Source organism: Chlorocebus sabaeus, chromosome 5, assembly GCF_047675955.1.
Source record: "Chlorocebus sabaeus isolate Y175 chromosome 5, mChlSab1.0.hap1, whole genome shotgun sequence".
Classification (NCBI taxonomy): Eukaryota; Metazoa; Chordata; class Mammalia; order Primates; family Cercopithecidae; genus Chlorocebus; species Chlorocebus sabaeus.
In genome coordinates this window covers 84,489,263-84,510,153 of record NC_132908.1, presented here as the reverse complement: position 1 = coordinate 84,510,153, position 20,891 = coordinate 84,489,263, and the positions used below count along the sequence as shown (strand labels likewise).

General features: G+C 55.0%; 1 protein-coding gene across 2 annotated transcripts in view; it reads left to right on the top strand.

The window, feature by feature from the left end:
- The first annotated feature begins 4,987 nt into the window (after positions 1-4,987).
- The window catches only part of SLC7A5 (solute carrier family 7 member 5), a 40,157-nt gene continuing 24,253 nt past the window's right edge, over positions 4,988-20,891 (top strand). For both annotated transcript variants that reach the window (XM_007994302.3, XM_007994303.3), the window contains exon 1: positions 4,988-5,612. In XM_007994302.3, the coding sequence (XP_007992493.1) occupies positions 5,075-5,612 (538 nt within the window). In that variant the 5' untranslated portion in view covers positions 4,988-5,074. The remainder of the gene's footprint in view (positions 5,613-20,891) is intronic.

Sequence of the window (20,891 nt, the reverse complement as noted above, 5' to 3'; positions counted from 1 at the left end):
AATCACTTGATCACGGGAGGCCGAGGTAGGAGAATCACTTGATCCTGAGAGGCGGAGGTTGCAGTGAGCCAGATCGTGCCATTGCACTCCAGCCAGGGCGACAGAGCGAGACTCTGTCTCAAAAAAAAAAAAAAAAAAGGAAAGAAAAACACAAAAGACCTGGGATCAGTAGTAAGGAATGTTTGGGGGCCAGGCACAGTGGCTCACGCCTGTAATCCCAGCACTCTGGGAGGCCGAGGCAGGCAGATCATGAGGTCAGGAGATAGAGACCATCCTGGCTAACACCGTGAAACCCCGTCTCTACTAAAAATACAAAAAATTAGCCGGGCTTGGTGGCACATACCTATAGTCCCAGATACTCGGGAGGCTGAGGCAGGAGAATCGCTTGAACCCAGGAGGCAGAGGTTGCAGCGAGTCGAGATCACTCCACTGCACTCCAACCTGGGTGACAAGCAAGACTCTTGTCTCAAAAAAAAAAAAAAAAGGAATGTTTGGGTTGCAGTGAGGCTGTGGAGATGAAAGTTGTATCATGCAGATGAAGCTTTTAGCTAGCAGGCTTCAAAGAGAACAGGCTGTAAAATGTTAATCTTTAAGTCTAATAGACTTAAGTCAACACAGACTTTAAGTCTGTGTTGGTGTTAGTGCTGGAGAGGTCTCTGACCCCCACTTCCCTTCCTGGCCCGAACCAGTCTTTCAGGTTAAATTTTAAGAGCCCTGGCGGAGGAGGAAATCTGTTTAGATGGCTGGAGCATCCCTTAGAATTTTATTTTTGGTTTATAGGGTTTACCAGGTAAGTCGTTTTCCCAGGAAAAAGAATGAGTTGAAAGGAAGAGCAAGGATCCGCTCAGGCCCTCACTCCTGCATTTTGCTGAGATGAAAACCACAATCCCTGCACTGGGAGACTCGCCTCACAATCTGAAAAGGAAGGATTGTCCCCCAGGTTCCCTCTCCTCGCCCTGCGGCCTTGCTGCTCCCCTGCAGCTGCTCCAAATGACAGAATAATGACAGGTTCGCCTAGTGAGGGAGGGTGGCCTGCTCAACTCCACGCTGGCGCTCTGAGCGGGACGGAAGAAGACTCATCTCATTTATGCTGCAAACGGCCTTAAGAAGGACCTGAAGGGGACGGCACACAGTGGCTCATGCCTGTAATCCCAGCACTTTGGGAGGCCGAGGCGGGCGGATCACGAGGTCAGGAGATCAAGACCATCTGGGCTAACATGGTGAAACCCCGTCTCTACTAAAAATACAAAAAACAAAAACAAAAAAATTAGCCGAGCGTGGTGGCAAGCGCCTGTAGTCCCAGCTATTTGGGAGGCTGAGGCAGGAGAATCGCTTGAACCCGGGAGACGGAGGTTAGAGTGAGCTGAGATCATGCCACTGCACTCCAGCCTGGGCTATAGAGCGAGACTCTGGCTCAAAAAAACAAAAACCAAAAAAACAAAAAACAAAAAAAACACGTCATGATCGTTACCGGTGACATACACTTTGTTCCACCATGTGGATGTACAGTGTTTACCAAAACAAATCTGCTGGACATTTGGCTTATTTCCAATATTGGCTATTATTATTCTTTTGAGACAGGGTCTCACACTGTCACCCAGAGTGGAGTGCAGTGGCATCATCACAGCTCACTGCAGCCTCAATTCATGAGCTCATGCCATCCTCCCACTTCAGCCTCCTGAGTAGCTGGGACTACAGGCACACACCACCACACCCAGCTAATCTTTTTTATTTTTGGGAGAGACAAGGTCTTGCTACGTTGCCCAGGCTGGTCTTGTACTCCTGAACGAAGCAATCCTCCCACCTTGGCTTCCGCAGGTGCTGGGATTATAGGCGTGAGCCACCACACACCCGGCACTGGCTATTATCTCTTAAAGCTATAGGAAACAACTGTGGAGCCAAAACACAGCATATATTCTTTTTTCTTTTTCTTTTTCTTTTTTTTTTTTGAGATGGAGTCTCCAAGTCTCACTTTGTCGCCAGGCTGGAATGCAGTGGCATGGTCTTAACTCACTGAAACCTCCGCTTCTTGGATTCAAGCAATTCTCCTGCCTCAGCCTCCCAAGTAGCTGGGATTACAGGCATGTGCCATCATGCCTGGCTAATAACACAGCATATATTCTTATTTCCTTAGAGAAATCCCAAAAGTGGAATTGCTGAGTCAAAGGGAATTAGGCTTTTGACAGACACTCCCAAATTTCCCTCTATAGAAAGTACTCTCCCATCAGCTGCGTGTGGTGGCTCACGTCTGTAATCCCAGCACTTTGGGAGGCCAAGGTGGGCGGATCACAAGGTCAGGAGTTTGAGAGCAGCCTGACCAACATGGTGAAACCCTGTCTCCACTAAAAATACAAAAATTAGCTGGGTGTGGTGGCGCGTGCCTGTAATCCCAGCTACTCAGGAGGCTGAGGCAGGAGAATCGCTTGAACCTGGGAGGTGGAGGTTGCAGTGAGTCGAGATTGCGCCACTGCACTCCAGCCTGGGCAACAGAGTGAGTCTCCATTTCAAAAAAAAGAAAAGAAAGTATTCTCCCAACCAGCTCAAGTGAGAGTGACACAACTTTTTTTTCTTTTTTTTTTTCTTTTTTTTTTTATCCTCTGAAAATACACAACTTTTGATAAATTACTGACTGAAGCTGAAAAGACCACGGTGCTGCTGACGATGGGCTGAATCGTCCGTAAAAAACAAAACGCTGCCAAATGTGTCCACCAGATGGCACTCTTTGCTAAGATTATAGAGTTGTAGCTTTCAGGTGAAGGCGGTTCAGGACTTCAGATTGCATCAGAAAGTCTGAGATGAGTAAATTCGCTGCATAAATCTAGGATGTTGCCATATGAAAACCAAGTAAAAACTGACAGAGGTGGCGTAATAGCTGTGTAACTTGAAAACGCTCATGGCTGTTGTCACCCTTCCTGCTCAAGGGCTCCAGCATTTGCCAGGAGCCTGGCTCTGGGGGCAGCAACCATGATTTGCACCAACTGCACAGGACCCCTCTGTGCCTCTGGGGCCCCCTGCACCTCCCTTATTAATTCTCACTCACCCTGGGCTCTCAGCTCCAGACACCACCTCAGAAAAGTCTATCTGGACCTGCCAGGTCCCTGTCGCTGGCTCACTTGGCCCCCTGTCGTGTCTTTGGCTTATCATGGTTGTAATTCTATGCTTTGGGGTACGACTGTTGGTTGTCCTTCTTGTTGCTCAGAGAAGAATGGCAGAATGATTAAAAGTACCATATAAGTTCAGAGTCAAAAGGACAGCTCCCAGGCCACTTGCTGGCCAGACAAGAGAGGTAACCCTACTTACTAAGCCTCAGCTTCCTTATCTCCAAAATGGTTCTAATTGGCACCTACCCTATTGCATAAGATGCTGCCTAGGGGAGGACTTAGGGAGTGCTCAGTGAGTTTGCCCAGCCATGGTGGTACTGTCTCCTTCCCTCTGCAGGCACAGTGGTAAGAACAAGGCGATGGAGGGTTCTCTGCACCTTCCCCAGCCAGCAATGTGGACGGCACATTAGAAGTTAGCATCTGTGTGACCTCTGCGCTCCCTGCCTGTGGCTGCCTGGACTGCTGAGCTTTCGCTTGGTTTTATCACTGCAGAGGAATGCCCGCCATACTGGGGGGCAAGCAAGGTCCAGAATGACAAGCCCTGGCATTCCTCAGCCGCCCCCTCCCCCGGGTGGGGCCTGGACATTCCTGGCTGCAGTTAGACGTCCCAGCATGACGGGGACTCCGACCCCCCTCCACCATGGCTATTGTTCGGAATTCTGTGGAGTCTGCCCAGCAGACTGTCTTGCTGTGAACAACCAGCTCTGCAACTGGAGTTTGTGTGTTTGCCCTGGGAGGGTGAACGTTCACGCAGAACAAGGCCTCCCCACATGCCTGTAGGCTGCTGCCGCTGTGAGCTTCCAAGGAGCCGTTAGGACACATGCCAAGGAACCCCGGGTTGGGGGGGATCCCGGGAAGCTTCCTCCCTGACCCACACCCTCTGAACAGGTCTTTGGCTGCTCACCAGTCTGGTCAGTCTGGGGGCAGTATTTATATTCCTTCCCATTTCCAGGCCTAGAGCCTTGGCACCCTGCTCTCGCTCCTCTAACTGAAATTAACTCTCAACCCTTTTTACCTGAGATGCCTCTCACATTCCCCAGGGATAACAAGTTTTAAAGCCCCTTCACACTGAAGTCTGCCTTTGAATTCCTCAGCTACATTTGGGGGTGGGGTCTTATAGCTCCAGGGGAACCCCCCCATTCTGTTGATTAAATTGAGCTCAGGCAGACTCCTGGCTTCCCAAAGCCTGTGTTATTACCGCTTCTCAAAGCTGCGGGCACCGGATCGCCGTCTTTGGCAAGACTCCTTTGTGATACAATGGGAATTACTGGGTGGCCTCGGTTCGGTTCTTCCCTCCTCTCAGTTCGCGGTTCACCAGCCCCCCCGATGCAGCCCCCAGGCTGGAAGGAGGCTGCAGGAGCTTCCCCGCGGGTCATCCTCTCATGCCTCCCCCGTGCCCCAGGAGCTGGTTGTGGGGGCTGCTCTATCCCCTCGGCCCATCCGGGACAGGAGCCTAGGTTTGCTTTGGGGGGTACCCCAAACCCCATCCTTGGCTTCAGGCCAGCCCTGGTGCACCGCCCGCTCCCAAGCTAGACGCGAGGCTGCGGGCGAGTAGGTGAAGGGGCGCGCCGTGACCTCCAGGCCCCGCCCAGGCGCACCCGGGAGGACGGGCTGGGGCGACGCGGGCGTCGGCGGGGAGGTCGCGAGGCCGGGGTCTCCACGGCGCAGGAGGGCTGGGGCCTCCGGGGACTACGCGGGCCTGGGAATAGCCCGCCAGGCTGGGCCGGTCGACGCACGTGCTCCGAGCCGGGCGGAGGGGGCGGGGCTGAGGGCCGGGGCCGGGGCGGGGCCTGGCGGCGGGTTACGGGGCGGGGCGGGGCCGCGGGCGGTGGGCGGGGCCGGCGGGCCCGGGCCTAAAAGGCGGCGCGGGCGGGGCTCCTGACGCAGCGGCGGGCGGCGGGCGGCGGGCGGCGCGCGCACTCCGAGCTGGGTTGCGGCTCCCGGGTCTCCCAGGCCCGGCCGGCGCGGAGAGCATGGCGGGCACGGGCCCGAAGCGGCGCGCGCTGGCGGCCCCGGCGGCCGAGGAGAAGGAAGAGGCGCGGGAGAAGATGCTGGGCGCCAAGAGCGCGGACGGCGCGGGCCCGGCGGGCGAGGGCGAGGGCGTGACCCTGCAGCGGAACATCACGCTGCTCAACGGCGTGGCCATCATCGTGGGCACCATCATCGGCTCGGGCATCTTCGTGACGCCCACGGGCGTGCTCAAGGAAGCGGGCTCGCCGGGGCTGGCGCTGGTGGTGTGGGCCGCGTGCGGCGTCTTCTCCATCGTGGGCGCGCTCTGCTACGCCGAGCTGGGTACCACCATCTCCAAGTCGGGCGGCGACTACGCCTACATGCTGGAGGTCTACGGCTCGCTGCCCGCCTTCCTCAAGCTCTGGATCGAGCTGCTCATCATCCGGCCCTCCTCGCAGTACATCGTGGCCCTGGTCTTCGCCACCTACCTGCTCAAGCCGCTTTTCCCCACCTGCCCGGTGCCCGAGGAGGCAGCCAAGCTCGTGGCCTGCCTCTGCGTGCGTGAGTACGGGGCGCGGGCCGGGGTTGGGAGGTCGTAGTCCCTGGGTCCCTGGGTCCCTGCATCCTTGCGTCACTACTCCCCCGGCTCCCACATCTCTACATTTTTGCATCCCTGGACCATCCCGGCAGTTCTAGGCTAAGGTCATTGGTCCCAGAAACCACGTGCGTTTCTTTCATTCATTCTTTTACACTTCTTCCCACGGGCTAAGAATATCTTCAGTGAGGGGACAGCAGGGTCCTTGCCCTGCCCTTCGGTGAGCATTCCATTCCCCCACTTACGCGATTCAGGCAAGTGCCAGCCTCCCGTTGGCCCCGCTGAGCAATACTCCCAGCCTCTTGCGTGGCACCCACGTGGAGTAACTGAGCAACCGATTTACTGTTAGAGCTCCGATTGCTGACTGGTTGGTAAGAAGGAAATTGCAGTTAAAAAAAAAACCCCATTCATTTCTGCTCTCCAAACCAACCAGCTTGTCAGGAGTCAGTGACAAGGGCTGACTCATAAGAAAACAGTAGTAATAAAATCGTATGCGGGCAGTGACTGGTGCTGGTTTAGGCTAAGGGATCCCCCCGAGGGTTGCCCAGTAGTGAGAGAGGGGAGCTTGGCTGCAGATTCAGTCTTGGAGTGGATGGATGTGCGAGTCCCAGGTTACGCTGGGAAACAGCCATGGGGCAGCTGTTTTGGTGGACTCGGTGCTGGTGTGTTCTTCACCAGGCCAGAGAGAACTGCTTTTCAAAACAGTTTTCTTGTGGGATTTCAGGGGGAAAATCACTTGTACCAGATGTCACATGATTTGGCTGGGTGGGGTGTGAAGGCAGGTCTTGGCAATTCTCAGGTTCATCCCATGGCCTTGGAAGGGTCCTGCTTTTGAAGTTTATGTTGGAACCCTGGCCATCCCAACTTAGATTTATTTGCATTAAGAGCTGCCAGCTAATTTGAGGATGGGCCTGGATCTCGATAGTGTGTGCACACATTCAAGGTGGGAAGGACTAAATTTATAGTTTGGAGCCAAAATCAGGGGACTGTGTAATTACTTGGAGTGACTTCTGACTGGCAGGACCTGTTGGCGCTGTTTTCTGCCACACTGTACTTTGGGGGGAAGGGAGAGGGGGAGGCATTTATTCATAAATGTGAGAATGCCCCGAGGGCAAGACTCAGCTGGGCTCTGTGTGGTTTCCCTGAGTCTGAAAAGCTTCCCTGAGGCCCTGAGCAGAGCAGCCGCACCACTATGCAGGTCAAAGCCAGGACAAATCATAGCAGCACAGGAGTGGGTAGAGCCTGTGGCTTCCAGCTGGGCGTTGGAGATGTGGATGTAAAGGATGACTCTGGTTTCTCTTTTTGTCATTAGGAGAATTTCACGAGTTCAGTCTCCCTCCCACCTAGGTACATGTCGGCCCAGAATGTAACGACATGGATAATAGCTTACACAGCCTGCACTCTTAACTTTAAAAATGAATCCCTGGTTGGCTGGGTGTGGAGGCCCACACCTGTAATCCCAGCACTTTGGGAGGCCGAGAAGGGCAGACCTACCAAGGTCAGGAGATCAGTCAAGATCCCGCCACTGCACTCCAACCTGGGTAACAGAGCAAGCCTGTCTCAAAAAATGAGTTCCTGAGTGCTGAGCCTCTGACTTCCTACTGGTACCAGGAGTGAGTCATGAGAAATGCTGCATTGGCCACCAGGAAGGAGACATAGGATATGGTGCTGCCTAGTTTTCTCTTTTTAATGAAAAACACATCAGTCATACATGAATTCATCATCATTTAAAAATTCAAACCAGCCAGGCACTGTGGCTCACGCCTGTAATCCCAGCACTTTGGGAGGCTGAGGCGGGCAGATCACCTGAGGTCAGGAGTTCGAGACCACCCTGTCCAACATGGTGAAACCCCGTCTCTACTAAAAATACAAAAAATTAGCTGGACGTTGTGGCAGATGCCTGTAATCCCAGCTACTCAGTAGGCTGAGGCAGGAGAATCACTTGAAGCCAGGAGGTGGAGGTTCAGTAAGCTGAGATCGTGCCACTGCACTCCAGCCTGGACAACAAGGTGAGACTCCATCTCAAAAAAAAAAAAAAAAAAAGCAGCCGGATGTGATGGCTCAAGCCTGTAATCCCAGCGCTTTGGGAGGCCAAGATGGGGAGATCACGAGGTCAGGAGATCGAGACCATCCTGGCTAACACAGTGAAACCCTGTCTCTACTAAAAAATACAAAAAAACTAGCCAGGCCTGGTGGCCGGCGCCTGTAGTCCCAGCTACTCGGGCGGCTGAGGCAGGAGAATGGTGTGAACCCGGGAGGTGGAGCTTGCAGTGAGCTGAGATCCGGCCACTGCACTCCAGCCTGGGCAACAGAGCGAGACTCCGTCTCAAAAAAAAAAAAAAAAAAAAAAAGCAAAATTAGCTGGGTGTGATGGCACACACCTGTAGTCCCGGCTACTCAGGAGGCTGAGGTAGGAGAATTGCTTGATCTTGCCAAGATCAACGAGCCAGGTGGTGCCACTGAGCTCCGCCCTGGGTGACATATTTCTCTTCCTTTACCACCCCCCAGCCCTGGAGTTTCTGTGACTGCCAGTATACATTTCCAGAGCTGCTTCTGTTACTAATATATCCCTGGCCTATTTATTTAAAAGATCGTAGTGTACAACTTGTTCTCCACCTTTTTTTTTTAAGCCTAAAATGGTCTTGCCATGTTCCCAGGCAGTACGCAGAGACCGTCTTCTGGCTTTTTAGCTGCTAAGACTTCCCTGTGTCTTCCCTGTGCTCACCACACCACCCCCATAGACCTGTGGAGGGCTTTTGTGGTTTCCCAGCTTCGTGCAAATGGTAAAAGGGTGTGTTGTCTTTGGTTTTTTGTTTTTGTTTTTGTTTTGAGACAGAGTCTCTCTGTCACCCAGGCTGGAGTGCAGTGGCACCATCTCACTGCAACCTCTGCTTCCTGGGTTCAAGCGATTCTCCTGCCTCAACCTCCCGATCTTAGATTACAGGCATGAGCCCTCGCACCCGGCTGGGTGTGGATTCTAATGTAACAGCTAATATGCCTTCCAAAGAGGCGGTACTGAATCACACGTTCCTGGATTTAATTTGTGGTAATAGGGCTTTAAAAAGTATTTTTATTTGTTTATTTTTATTTTATTTTTTGTTTGAGATGGAGTTTTGCTCTTGTTGCCCAGGCTGGAGTACAATGGTGCGATCTTGGCTCACTACAACCTCCGCCTCCTGGGTTCAAGCGACTCTCCTGTCTCAGCCTCCCGAGTAACTGGGATTATAGGCGCCCACCATGCCCAGCTAATTTTTTGTATTTTTAGCAGAGATAGGGCTTCACCATGTTGGCCAGGCTTGTCTTGAACTCCTGACCTCAGGTGATCCACCCACCTCTGCCTCCCAAAGTACTGGGATACAGGCGTGAGCCGCCGTGCCTGGCCTAAAAGTATTTTAAATAGCTTTCCAGCAGTCCTTTTGGTCCCAGGAGATAAAACCTGGAGGTAGGCTCTAGAGTGCCAGCCCTCTCTGACCCAGAGGTGAGGGTTATTGTTAATAGGAACCCTTTCAGGAAAGGTGAGGGCCCCACTTCTCATGTCCCTAAGCCGTTTGTACTTGTTTTTCTCTGACCCACCTGTGTGTGTGGTGAGTGTATGTGTGTGTATGTGTTGCTTTTTTTTTTGGAGAGTGATTTTCAGTAACAGAAAGGGATGTGCTCTCTGTAAGAGTGAATCTATTCTTGCCCCTGTGTGTAAGGCAAGAAGGAGAAGCTGTGTTCTCTGAACAGGAAGACCCTACTGAGAGAAGGAGGTGTGTTGGAGTTCAGTCATTCTGGTGGGAAAAATATTAGAGATAGTTATAGAAATAGTCACAAATCTTGGAAGACTGAGAAGAGCTGGCTGAAGGCGGCCAGATCTCTTTACCTTTAGTTAAACAAATAAAAATAGTATTAAAAGAAAGGCAGAGTAGTTTAGCTAGCTATCTTGTTTACTCATACAATCTTAAGACCATGGACGCTTAAGTGCTTTTTACGTGGCAAGTCCACAATGTCCATTATACTCTAATGGTGTTGACTCAGCTTTTGAGTAATCTTACCGAATAAATGCGAGTCTGACTAGCTGATCAGGGCCAAGTAGCAACAGGTTTACAGGACTCAGCAGGGAGCCTGTAAGCGGCTGGGACCCCCAGCTGGACTGGCCGAGCAGAGTATCTATGTGTCCGTGTACTTTATTCATCTGTCGCCGGGTCAGGGGTCTGCAAGGGACAGACTCCCTGCAGCTGGTGCCCCCTCAAAAGGAGTGAGGTCGCAGAGGTGGGCTTGTCTGAGACTGGTAGAACTCCACGCCAATTCTCAGGTCATTCTAACTTCAGCATGGAGAAGGACAGTGGATGTCCCAGGAAGGAAGACCCAGCCCTGTAGGGGGCTTCTGACAGGTGCATGCGGCAGCATCTGCAGGTGGAGCGGCAGCTGCGTTCCAGGTGCAGGGGGCAGCCTGGATCCCGCACCGGTGGGCAGGATGGGCGTTCCAGGATGCGAAGGAGAGGCTGGGCCTTTGATCTGTGGACATTGCTCCTGGAGCAGTGAAAAGCCATAGAAAGTGATTTTTTTTTTTTTTTTTTTTTTTTTTTTTGAGACAGAGTTTTGCTCTTTTTGCCCAGGCTGGAGTGCAGTGGCGCAATATCGGCTTACCGCAACCTCCACCTCCCGGGTTCAAGCGACTCTGCTGCCTCAGCCTCCTGAGTAGCTGGGATTACAAGTGTGCGCCACCATGCCTGGCTAATTTTGTATTTTTTAGTAGAGACAGTGTTGCTTCATGTTGGCCAGGCTGGTCTGGAACTCCCGACCTCAGGTGATCCGCCCACCTCGGCCTCCCAAAGTGCTGGGATTACAGGCATGAGCCACCGTAACCGGCTGAATTTTTTTTCTTTTTTTTTTTTTTTTTAAATGATCACAGGTAAGGTTGGGTTCCAGAATTTTCTCCTTAGGAAGGGAAAGGGCACCTTCTACCCCCTTATTCCTTGAGCCTGATCCTACAGAAGGTACAATGGCTTTTGGGTCTGGATCCTCAGCCCTTGGGCCTCTGAGGCTGCCTTGGGAGAGGGTATGGATTTGAGAACAAGGCTCTCAGTTTTGCTGGCTGTCTTTTCGGTCTCCAGGCACGTCCCACAGAAAGTTTCTTTTTGTGAACTAATCGTGTGAAATGGGTTGGCCTCAGTGCTTAGAACCATCCCACTGACGGTGACAGTGGGAAAAATCCCTTGCTTGTCGGTCTGGTTAGGAGATGAGGTCCTTTCACCCGTGTCTTCGTGTGGGTGCGCTTTTCACTGATCATGAAGGCGAGAGGAACAGCTCCATGTGTCTCTTTCCGGATGGCCGTGTGGAACTTGGCATGAGAGGAGGGTTGTGTGGGTTATTTATTGCTTCTCTAAGACTTGGTAGCGTGTACTGGAAATTCAAGCGATGCTGGGTTTTTATTATCAGAAGGCGTACAGGCTGTAGCTGAGATTCTGGCTGGGCTTGGATTTGGTTTGGGCAGTTTATCTGACCTTCCTGGGCCCCAGCTGGCTCTGCACAGTGAGTAGGGTAGCATCTACTCAAAGTCCCGGCCACAGCCGTGGACCGGCACTGGCCCAGGCAAGTTCTCAGTAAGTGAGAACTCGCAGGTTCAGAAGATGCTCTGGGCCTCAGGGGCTTCCAGCTCCAGGGAGGTGCTCTCAGAAGGAGGGCCCGATGGACTCACCGGGTCGTGGAGAAGATGCCCTGGCTCAGTCTCAGTCACTTCCCCAAGCGCATAGGTGTTAGAGAAGTGGCCTGCAGACAGCTCCTCCATGCCTTGAAAGCAGAAGTAGCCCCCTCCTGTTTCCCTGTCCCAGTTGGGTGAAGGATGGGAGTCTGCTGGGACAGTCCCAGGCGTGCCGTCACGCAGGGGCAGGCCGTCCATCAGTCTTGCGGGAACACCTGGCCCCATGGGAGACGATGCCAAGGTCCCTGGAGTGAGGTGGCTCTCCTCCCCATGGCTGTCACTCGTCAGTAGATCGGTGTGGGCGGGTGTGCATTTAGGAACCTGTGAGCTGAGACATTGTCCAGCTAGCATCAAGCCAAAAGCAACCAAAGCTTTGAGAAATCCACCTGGCCCCGCCGAGTCGGTTTCTGGCTGTGGAATGCGATTTGCCCCAGTGCCAGGTGTCTGGGAATCCCAGGCCTCCGTGTGGGAAGGTGCCAGTCGCACGGGCTGTGACCGTCCCTCCACGTGCCTGCATCTTCTGCTCACTGTGCACTTTGAGTAGCCCTCAGCCTCACTGTCTCCTCCTCTGGCAAAAAGGAGGAAGGAGCAAGGGAACAAAGAGAGGGAGGGAAGAGCCGGAGAGGAGCCAGGGTTTCCCTTCATCTGGAGCTCTGGGTGCGAGACGTCACCCACCCACGCTCAGCACAGGCCCAGGGTCCGGGGGCTGTGGGTAGAAGTAGGAATTGCCACGACTGTCTCTGAGCCCCTCCCTGAGGGTGAAGGGTGGGTTTCGATGGCTGTGGGCTTAGCTGTGGTCAGCGGAATCAAAGGCCAGGGGGCCAGTTACAGTGACCAGAGAGCAGATGGGGCCTGTGTGTGTTTTGCCCCAGGGTCTTCAGGCTGCCTGGCTGCCTCTCTCCGCCTCCTGGGGTGTCCAGCGTCCCCCTCCCCGCCCCGAGGTATCCAGCACCTGTAACCTGTAGCCCTGCTTCTCAGTTCAGGCCTGTTCCAGGGTCCCCCCCGGGGTATCCAGAGCCTGGAGCCCCACTTCTCAGTCCAAGCCTGTGTAAACCTGGCCCCGGGTTGGGTTTTGGGATCCCTGCACCCCTCCACCCCTGACCCCTCACAGCTGGAGCCCTGGCTCAGCCAGCAAAGGTTCTGCGTGTTTTAGGAGCTGGGTGGGCCCCGGAGCTCAAGCCGTGGGCTCAGTGCAGGCGGCAGCAAGTGATTAGCACTGAAATCCGACTTTCCCAGCCAGACATGAAAGTGCCGCTGGCGCCTGGGCAGGTCACGCTGCGTCACGGGATTCGGGGCAAGGTCGTCGGGGGAGTTCATAGAAGCACATGACCTGAGCCACGCAGGAAAGCCTAACGGGCACTTCTGACCCTTTTTTCCTGGATCACAGATTTCTTTCATAATCTAGCCAAATGTGCAGAATCTTGCCCAGAAATGTGTACCAGCCGCCTTCGCACAGAAGGGTGGGCTGTGCAGACGCCCCCAGGGGCCCAGGTCAGGGTGAGAGTCACCCCCCGGAGCGTGGTGTTCAAGGCAGGGCACACGCTTGGACTCTCACCTCCTGTCACCACTTTCCACCCCAGTCTTTGAAGACAGTGATCATCCCCAATTTACAGCTGTGGAAACCGATGCAGGAGCGAGCCTGGAGCCACGGGCCACAGTGCCCACCTCTACACTGAGGCCACTGTTTGTCATCGGGCATAGAGGAGCACACAGCCACGTCTGGGGAGTGTGGTGGGTGCCAGGGGTCTGGGGAAGTGTCAGTCAGCAAGACTGGGTGGCCCAGTTGGCCCGGGTTAGGACACAGGTGGGTCAGAGGCTCGTCTGTGTTCCCCAGCCACCCCTAGGGGCCCCTTCGCAGCTCGTCCACCCGTCTCCATCCTTCCCAGACTCACGGCAGGTACCCTGCACAGCCACAGGTTCTGCCTCGCAGTAGGCCTGGCCCTCCCTGGAGCCTCACCTGGATGGCTGGCCATGGGCAGGCCTTGCCTGGCCCGTCTGCAGGGACAGGACACGTGTACGCACGCAGATTGCTACTGTGTGCCCGTCCACTCCCCGGAGGCCCTGTGGCAGCACCCCCTTCCCCTCACTGCCCTGTTCCGACAGGAAGGCCCCCCAGTGTCTCCTTCCCTGGTACTGGCCGAGTCCGGAACTCTCCCTCTGGAAGGCAGACCCTCCGGGGTGGCCACAGCACCTGCGTGCCTCCCAGAGCGTGGAGGCGTCTCTTTCTCTGCGTCCCTGTCTGTCAGACTGCCCCAGATGGGAGCCGTTCTCTGGCTTTGCCCGCCTCCCCTGCCCTAGGGTTTACCCACTATGTGAGGAACGAGCATCGACCTCCCATTTGGGCCTTGGAGCGTGACGCCCACAAACCTGATCCCTGCTGAGTCATCCTGACCTCGGGACGGGCCAGCACCTGTCACTGCCGAGACACTACATGTGTGAGCTGCTTGTTAACGAGAAAGCCAAAGTCTGTAAAATATTTGAAGAGACGTATCCTGAGTCAACTGTGAGGACCAAGGCCTGGAGGCCCTGAGGACGTGTGCCTCAGGGGGTGGGCCACAGCTGGAATTCATACATTGTACAGGGACAGAAGTTACAGGCAGACATCAGTCAGTACATGAAAGGTGTTTGTTGGTTCTGCCCAGAAAGACGGACAACTCCAAGGCGGGGAGGGGCTTCCTGGTCACAAGTGGGTTCAAAGATTTCTTTTTTCTTTATATATATATATACGCACACGTATATATACACACACATATGTATATACGTATGTGTGTGTGTGTATACATATATATATGTGTGTGTGTATATATTTGTTTGTTTTTGAGACAGAGTCTTGCTGTGTCGCCCAGGCTGGAGTGCAGTGGCGGGATCTCAGCTCACTGCAAGCTCCGCCCCCCGGGTTCACACCATTCTCCTCCCTCAGCCTCCCAAGTAGCTGGGACTACAGGCGCCCGCCACCTCGCCTGGCTAATTTTTTGTACTTTTAGTAGAGACGGGGTTTCACCGTATTAGCCAGGATAGTCTCAATGTCCTGACCTCGTGATCCACCCCCCTCGGCCTCCCAAAGTGCTGGGATTACTTACAGGCAAGAGCCACCGCACCTGGGAAAAGATTTTCTGATTCACAATTGATTGAAAGAGTTAAAAGACCTGGAATCAATAGAAAGGAATATCTGGGTAAGATAGGAGGTTGTGAAGACCAAGATTTTTTTTTTCTTTTTCTTTTTCTTTTTTTTTTTTTTTTTGTCACCCTGGCTGGAGTGCAGTGGCATGATCTCGGCTCACTGCAACCGGGTTTAAGCAATTCTCCTGCCTCAGCCTCCCAAGTAGCTGGGATTACAGGTGTCTGCCACCGCCACAACCAGCTACATTTTGTATTTTTAGTAGAGATGGGGTTTCTCCATGTTGGTCAGGCTGGTCTCCAACTCCTGACCTGGTGATCTGCCCACCTCAGCCTCCCAAAGTGCTGGGATTACAGGAATGAGCCGCTGAGCTAGGCCAAGATCTGTGTTTGAATATTAGTGCTGGTCAGCTGTACCTGAATTCCAGAGGGAAGGGGTATAACAAGGCATATGTGATCCCTCTTCCCCTCATGACCTGAACTTGTTTTACAGGTAACTTTGGAATCCCTTTGGCCAAGAGGAGGGGTCCATTCAGTCAATTAGGGGGCTGAGAATTTTGTTTCTGGTGTACGTGATCAAACTGCAGCTGGTACAAAACCAAGGCCACGGTGACCCCGGGGCCCGTCCAGCTTTGTCCCTGTGCTCTCGAGCTGCCGGCGGCCAATGCGGATTCTGCCCACGGCTCACATGTGTGGCTTCAGAGCCTGAGGGTTTTTGGGGCCATGTCTTCACCTGGTACCATGTAGGAGCCCTGTGAGCTGAGTCAACTGGGAGAGCCGAGGGTCTCTGCAGAAGGCCTGAGCAGGGCCCGGGCTCTGTCCCTGGAGCTCTGAGTCCCTCAAGCTGTGTGACCTGGAGCCAGGTGCTTAACTTCTCTGGGCGTTTGCTTCAGAGCTGGGAGCATGGGGTGGCTTGGGTCTTTGGCTGGGGTCAGGTAGGGGAGGGGCCAGCCAGGAATCAAACATCCCTGACAGGTGAGGGGACAGGTGAGGAGGGCAGGGCAGGAGCCCTAGAGCACTTGTGTAGCAGCGTCTGGGCTGGTGCAGGCCCTGAGATGGCTTCAGGCCCTGCTCAGAGCTGAGGGCTCCCCATCACCAGGGATTCTTCCATCACTGCACCTGCAGAGCCCGTTGGGATTGGGGAGAGGCCCTGGCCTCCATTTGGAACAGCTGCATCGCCTGTCAGTGTACAGGCTGTGCGCTGGTTAAGCCTGAGCGCAGAGTCTGTTCAACGAGTTCATTGTGTGGTATTTGCTTCCACTTGCTGTTGAGTTAGACTGGCCTGGACGCTGGCCAGGAGCCCTCGTGGGTTTGGTGCTTCTCTTTGACAGCCGGCATTGAGAAGCCCAGTCAAGTGGCTGAAGCATGAGGGCGAGATTGAGGAGACCTGGATGGCCTCACTTCGCTACCCAGGAACTGCTGTGTGACTTTCAGCAAGTGGGACAACCTCTCTGAACTCTGTTTGCCCCAGCTATAAAATGGAGGTGTTGGATTGGCTGCCACAAGTATCCTTCCACCTCCACAATACTGTGTGACTGGAGCGGGTTTTCACTCCTTTTTCTTGTTAGCATAACTGTTGGAGCTGTAGAGGGTTTGGAGTGAGCCACAGATGTGTGAGGCTCCGCACTTAGCCAGCAGTGGCAACTCCTTATCGCTGGTGCCCACAGCTTCATCTGTGCCCTGAAGATACTCACACTGCGGTGACTGGTCAGATTAATGGTGATGCTTTCGTGGGGCGCCATAAGGCATGACCGCGAGCTATTTCGCCCATGCAGCAGGAGGCAGTGTTACAGTCTGTTGGAAACAGGAAACGGAGGCTCAGTCCCTGCACAGGAACTTGCCCGAATTCACACAGCATTTCAGCACGGGGTGGCCTGGTTTCAGAGTTTCAGAGGGAGGGGTGGCCCTTCCTGTTGGCCCTGGTGGTCTCGAGTCAGGACCCTTGGGAAACCCATGTCCACCAGGACGCTTGTGTCTGGAGAACCTGACCAAATGAGAAGTTGCCCTTTTCAGGTTCTCCTGCTTACCCTGGGACTTGGGGTGTAGGCAAATTTCAGAACTTGCCAAATCTGCGTCTTCCTGGCCTGTTTAAAATAAATGTGTCAGCTCCATTCCGGACAGCAGCTGACACCTCCACCCCTGTGCCAGGCAGGACAGTGTGTCTGGGCGTAACTCAGCCCCGGTTAAAAATGGAAAAAAGTACAAAGACATGTGTCCAAGGGCTGGTGACAGAATTTGAAAATGTGACACCAGCCTGTTGTTAGTAATTTGTTTCCACAGAAATCTGATTCAACACTGAGCAGACAGGTGTGGCCAGGGCCTTGGGACCGTCTCTCTGCTCGCCTGGGGACATCTACATGTCCGGCCTGGCCCAAAGCAGGGCCTTGTGCTCTGCGGAGACTGGGCATCAAAATTGGAGCCGTTTTAAGACCATCCCGGCCAGGCTCATGCCTGAAATCTCAACACTTTGGGAGGCCAAGGTGGGCGCATCACCTGAGGTCAGGAGTTCGAGACCAGCCCGGCCAACATGGTGAACCCTCGTCTCTACTAAAAATGCAAAAATTAGCCAGGCGTGGTGGCAGGTGTCTGTAATCCCAGCTGCTGAGGCAGGAGAATCACTTGATCCCGGAGGCAGAGGCTGCTTGAACAGGTGAGAATGGCTTGAACTCAGGAGGTGGAGGTTGCTGCGAGCCAAGATTGCACCATTGCACTCCAGCCTGGGCGACAGGAGCGAGACTTTGTCTCAAAAAAAAAAAAAAAAAAAAAAAAATGGAAACGCTGCCTTTGCTTCCCTGCCCTGGAGCTGCATCGTTTTCCTTGGGGTCTCTGGACCACTTTGACCTCTCCATGGCCAACGATGGCGGGGAGGTGGGTGGATCTGGAGCCGACATGGGCAGGCTCAGCATTCCAGCCCATTCTGAGGTGAGGTTGGCCTTGGGTGAGGACAGGGGTCACTGGGTCAGACACATTCGTTTTCTGGAGCCCAGCAGAGGTGACATGTCCATCAGGAAAGCGCCTGCCTGTGCTGGGGGCGCTCTGCCAGCCTCCCTGGGACCTTGTTCTGTGCAGATGTGTCCTCTCCCTCTCCCCCCACCTGCCTGATCAGAAGCTCTGGGTTTCCACCCCTCCACCCCTCCACCCCCCACACCCCGCACTGCTTTGACAAGCCTCCCTAGGGGATGACGTGGGAGATGGTGGGGGCTGTCTACCAGTGGAGAAGGTGGAGGTTTGCACTCAGAGCAGAGGATGTTTAGACTTGAAGGGACCAGGCAGGAAGGTACTGGTTTTACTAAGCCCCGTGTTTATTGGGCACCCACTAAGTTTGGGGCCCTGTATGTACCGAGTGGATTCTGACAAAGAAGCTGTCGCAGGAACCCCAGCTTGCTGCAGAGGGGGGCCCAGGCTCCGAGGCTGGTTGTCAGGGTTACCAGGTGCTGGCTCGGCTGGGGCTGCAGGCTGCGCTAGGCGGGACTGGGCTGGGCTGGTACCTGTGCCTGGTGTCGGCCCAGCTGTCGTTGCAGTGGTCAGCTGCCGCTCTCCAGCCCAGGGCAAACAGCTGTGCCAGGTGCACCCTGGGGGACCAGGCTGCGTGGGCTTCCTGCAACTGGTGAAGCTGCCAGCCACTTCCTCTGTGCTGTCTCCAGCAGGCAGTTCTGGGTATACAGTCCTCATTTGCCTATAAAGCAGGCCTTGGACCATCTCTGCCCCAGCCCCAGTGTTGGCCCTTTGTATGAATAGTCTCTGAAACCAACAGACTCTGAAACCATGCTCAGAACGCACCCTCTCTTTAAAAGACTCCTGGAGGCAGTCCCTGGGGGCCTGGCAGTAGCACCTGTTTCTGTTGAGCCTGAAAATGACAGAAGGGACTGCCGGATGCCCGCCTGGGGCACTCACAGTGGCTGTGCTTGGACTTGAAGGGGTCCCGGAGGATCATGTTCATTGGGTGCCCCCCAATTACAGACCGGCCAAGGTGCTGAGCCCTGCAGGACTCACTACTCTGTCCGGCTCGGGGGCAGGTGAGGACCGGCGGCCCAGGGAGTGGCCTCTGGAGCCGACAGATAATTTTCACTGTGGCTGGTCCTGAGCCTTATCCACGCATGCTCCTGTACCTCTGTACCTGGTCCATGTTTGTTACTTGAAAGAATCAGGCATTAGTCTGTGTGGGGAGGGTTCATGGGGCCTGCAGGGTTCCCACCCAGCCCGGGCCCACAGGTCCCACCTGCTCTCCACATTGAACGTGCCTGTTACTGGCCCTTCCCCTACCCTCTCCTCCAACACTGGACCCTGGGGGATCGTCCCTGTGTCTGTGGCAGGATTTTATCAGGAGCTGGACAGAGTTGGGGCCAGAAGACCAAGCTGCCAGCATCAGGGGAGGTGAGCAGGGTCGGCTGCCACAGAGGTGAGCGTTCACGGGCATCAGGCAGGGGAGGCAGGCACCTCAGAGAATCACCTCCCCAAGGGGAGAGAGGAGCGGCCAGGGGCCAAGAGAAGGCAGCCTCTTGGTTTACAAGTTGTGGGTGTGTGAGGGAGCGGGGTTGGGGGATCAGCCTGCGGTAGGCACCTGTCCCATCTGTGGGCCCTCCCTGTTCAGGCACCTTCTTGCACGGTCTGTGAGGTCAGTATCACTGCGGGCCCCACCCCAGAGATGGGGAGGCACAGGGGGTGGGGGTGTCCCCCACCTCGTGCCGGGTGGTGGCAAGCTCCCCAGGATGCCCCAGCTCTGAGCAGGGCAGGTGGCGAGAGCAGTGGGAGGTCTTGGTGCCCACACCAGAGTCCTGAGGAGAAGTGGGCTGGCTGTGTCCCCAGTCTCTCCTGCATGAGCCTTAGGGCATCTGAAGTGGCTTTTGAGTCAGGACCAGGACCATGGCTTGGGCCTTACTGTGACAGGTGTCCTGGCCGAGGCCCTGGCGCTGGCTCTGGGTGTGGCTGGGGCTGTCCTTCCTTCACCTTGCTGTCAAGGCCCACCTGAAGATGAGGATGTTTCTGTGACTCAGATGGCCCTGGGGGGTGGTGGGGACGCCGGTGAAGGGAGGAGGAGGGCAGGGGTCCCTCCAATGCACTGCCCCCAAGGGACCCCGGCTCTTTGGGAGCCCCTGCCAGCCAGCCAGGTGAGGACGAGGAAGAGAGCACTCCAGACTGGGAGGGGTCCCCAGCTCAGCCTGCCCGGCTACCTGTCAATCAAGCCAAGCCACGCCACGAGGCTTGATCTCCCAGGATCCCCGGGACGGCCTTTATCTCTTGGCCCAACTGTCCCCACAGGCTGGTGTGGCCACATTTATCTGGGGGTGGCTGGCCCTGTGTGCTCAGCCTCCTCACTCTGACTCGGGGCACAGCCCTGCCGGTCTCCCTGCTGTATGCTGCTGTTGCGGCCAGCAGCCCCTCTGTGGTGTGGACACTGAGGCTGGGGAGAGGGCAGGTGCCAGCAGGGGCTGAGGTTCAAACCCCAGACTTCTCCCATGACTGCCTCGCTTCCTTAAGGTCAAAAGGTACTGAACCCACATTAATTCATGTATTTAAGATTTTATTTCATCTTAAAACTTTAAGAAAGAACACTGTGGAGAATAATGAAGCCTTTGCTTACTCATCACCCAGAATCAGTGAACATTAAAATTTATGTTCTTGTTATAAAAGGAATAAATATGATAAGGTCCCCTTTGTTCTGTGGCCATTTTGCTCCCCACCTGACTTCCAAAACGCAGGCCCGCCTGTCTGCCCTGTGGTTATTTTTAATGTCAGGAGATGATCCAGTGGCACCCGCCGGCCCCTCAGGACTGTTTTTGGTTGGGGAGCAGCTGGGTTGGATCTGGGCAGACAGGGTCAGGCTGGCAGGGGGGCCCTGGCCTCTGTCCCACCCACGGTGACAGCCCTGATGGCTGGTTGGGCACTTCTGGGCAAATCGCTGCCTTTCCTGAACCCCCCAACCCCCTAGCAGACATGATAGCCGCAGGGGCCGTGCTCAGTGTCCGCAGCGCCTGTCTGGCATCTGGAGTTCAGTGGTGGCAGCCTGCCGCGTGTCCCTTTTGGGGAAAGGCCTGAGTGCAGCTTGGCCACACCTACTCCCGCCTCCCTCCCGGCATGAATGAGCGAGTGATGCAATCAGCCGGCCTCTTGCAAATCCGGAAATCCCTGGCTTGCCTGCAAGGTCCCTGAGGCCCAGTTTCTTTTACGGACACACCCCCCCCCGCCCCCCCCCCCCCCCACACACACCATAAGGAAATGGGACTGTCAGGTCAGGACCTGCCCCCTCACCCTGTGCGGCAGAGAAGGAACTGCCTAGACCCACTTGCCTAGACCCACTGACCCAACCCTGCTGAGCCCCGAGGGTTAGACTGGAGAACTCTGGACTGGTGACATCTCCATGTCCCTGGGAGCCCTGGCAAAAGGGGGGTTTCCCACTCCTCACCTCTTCTCTTTGGATGAGGAGTGGAAGGGAATTTCAAGTATT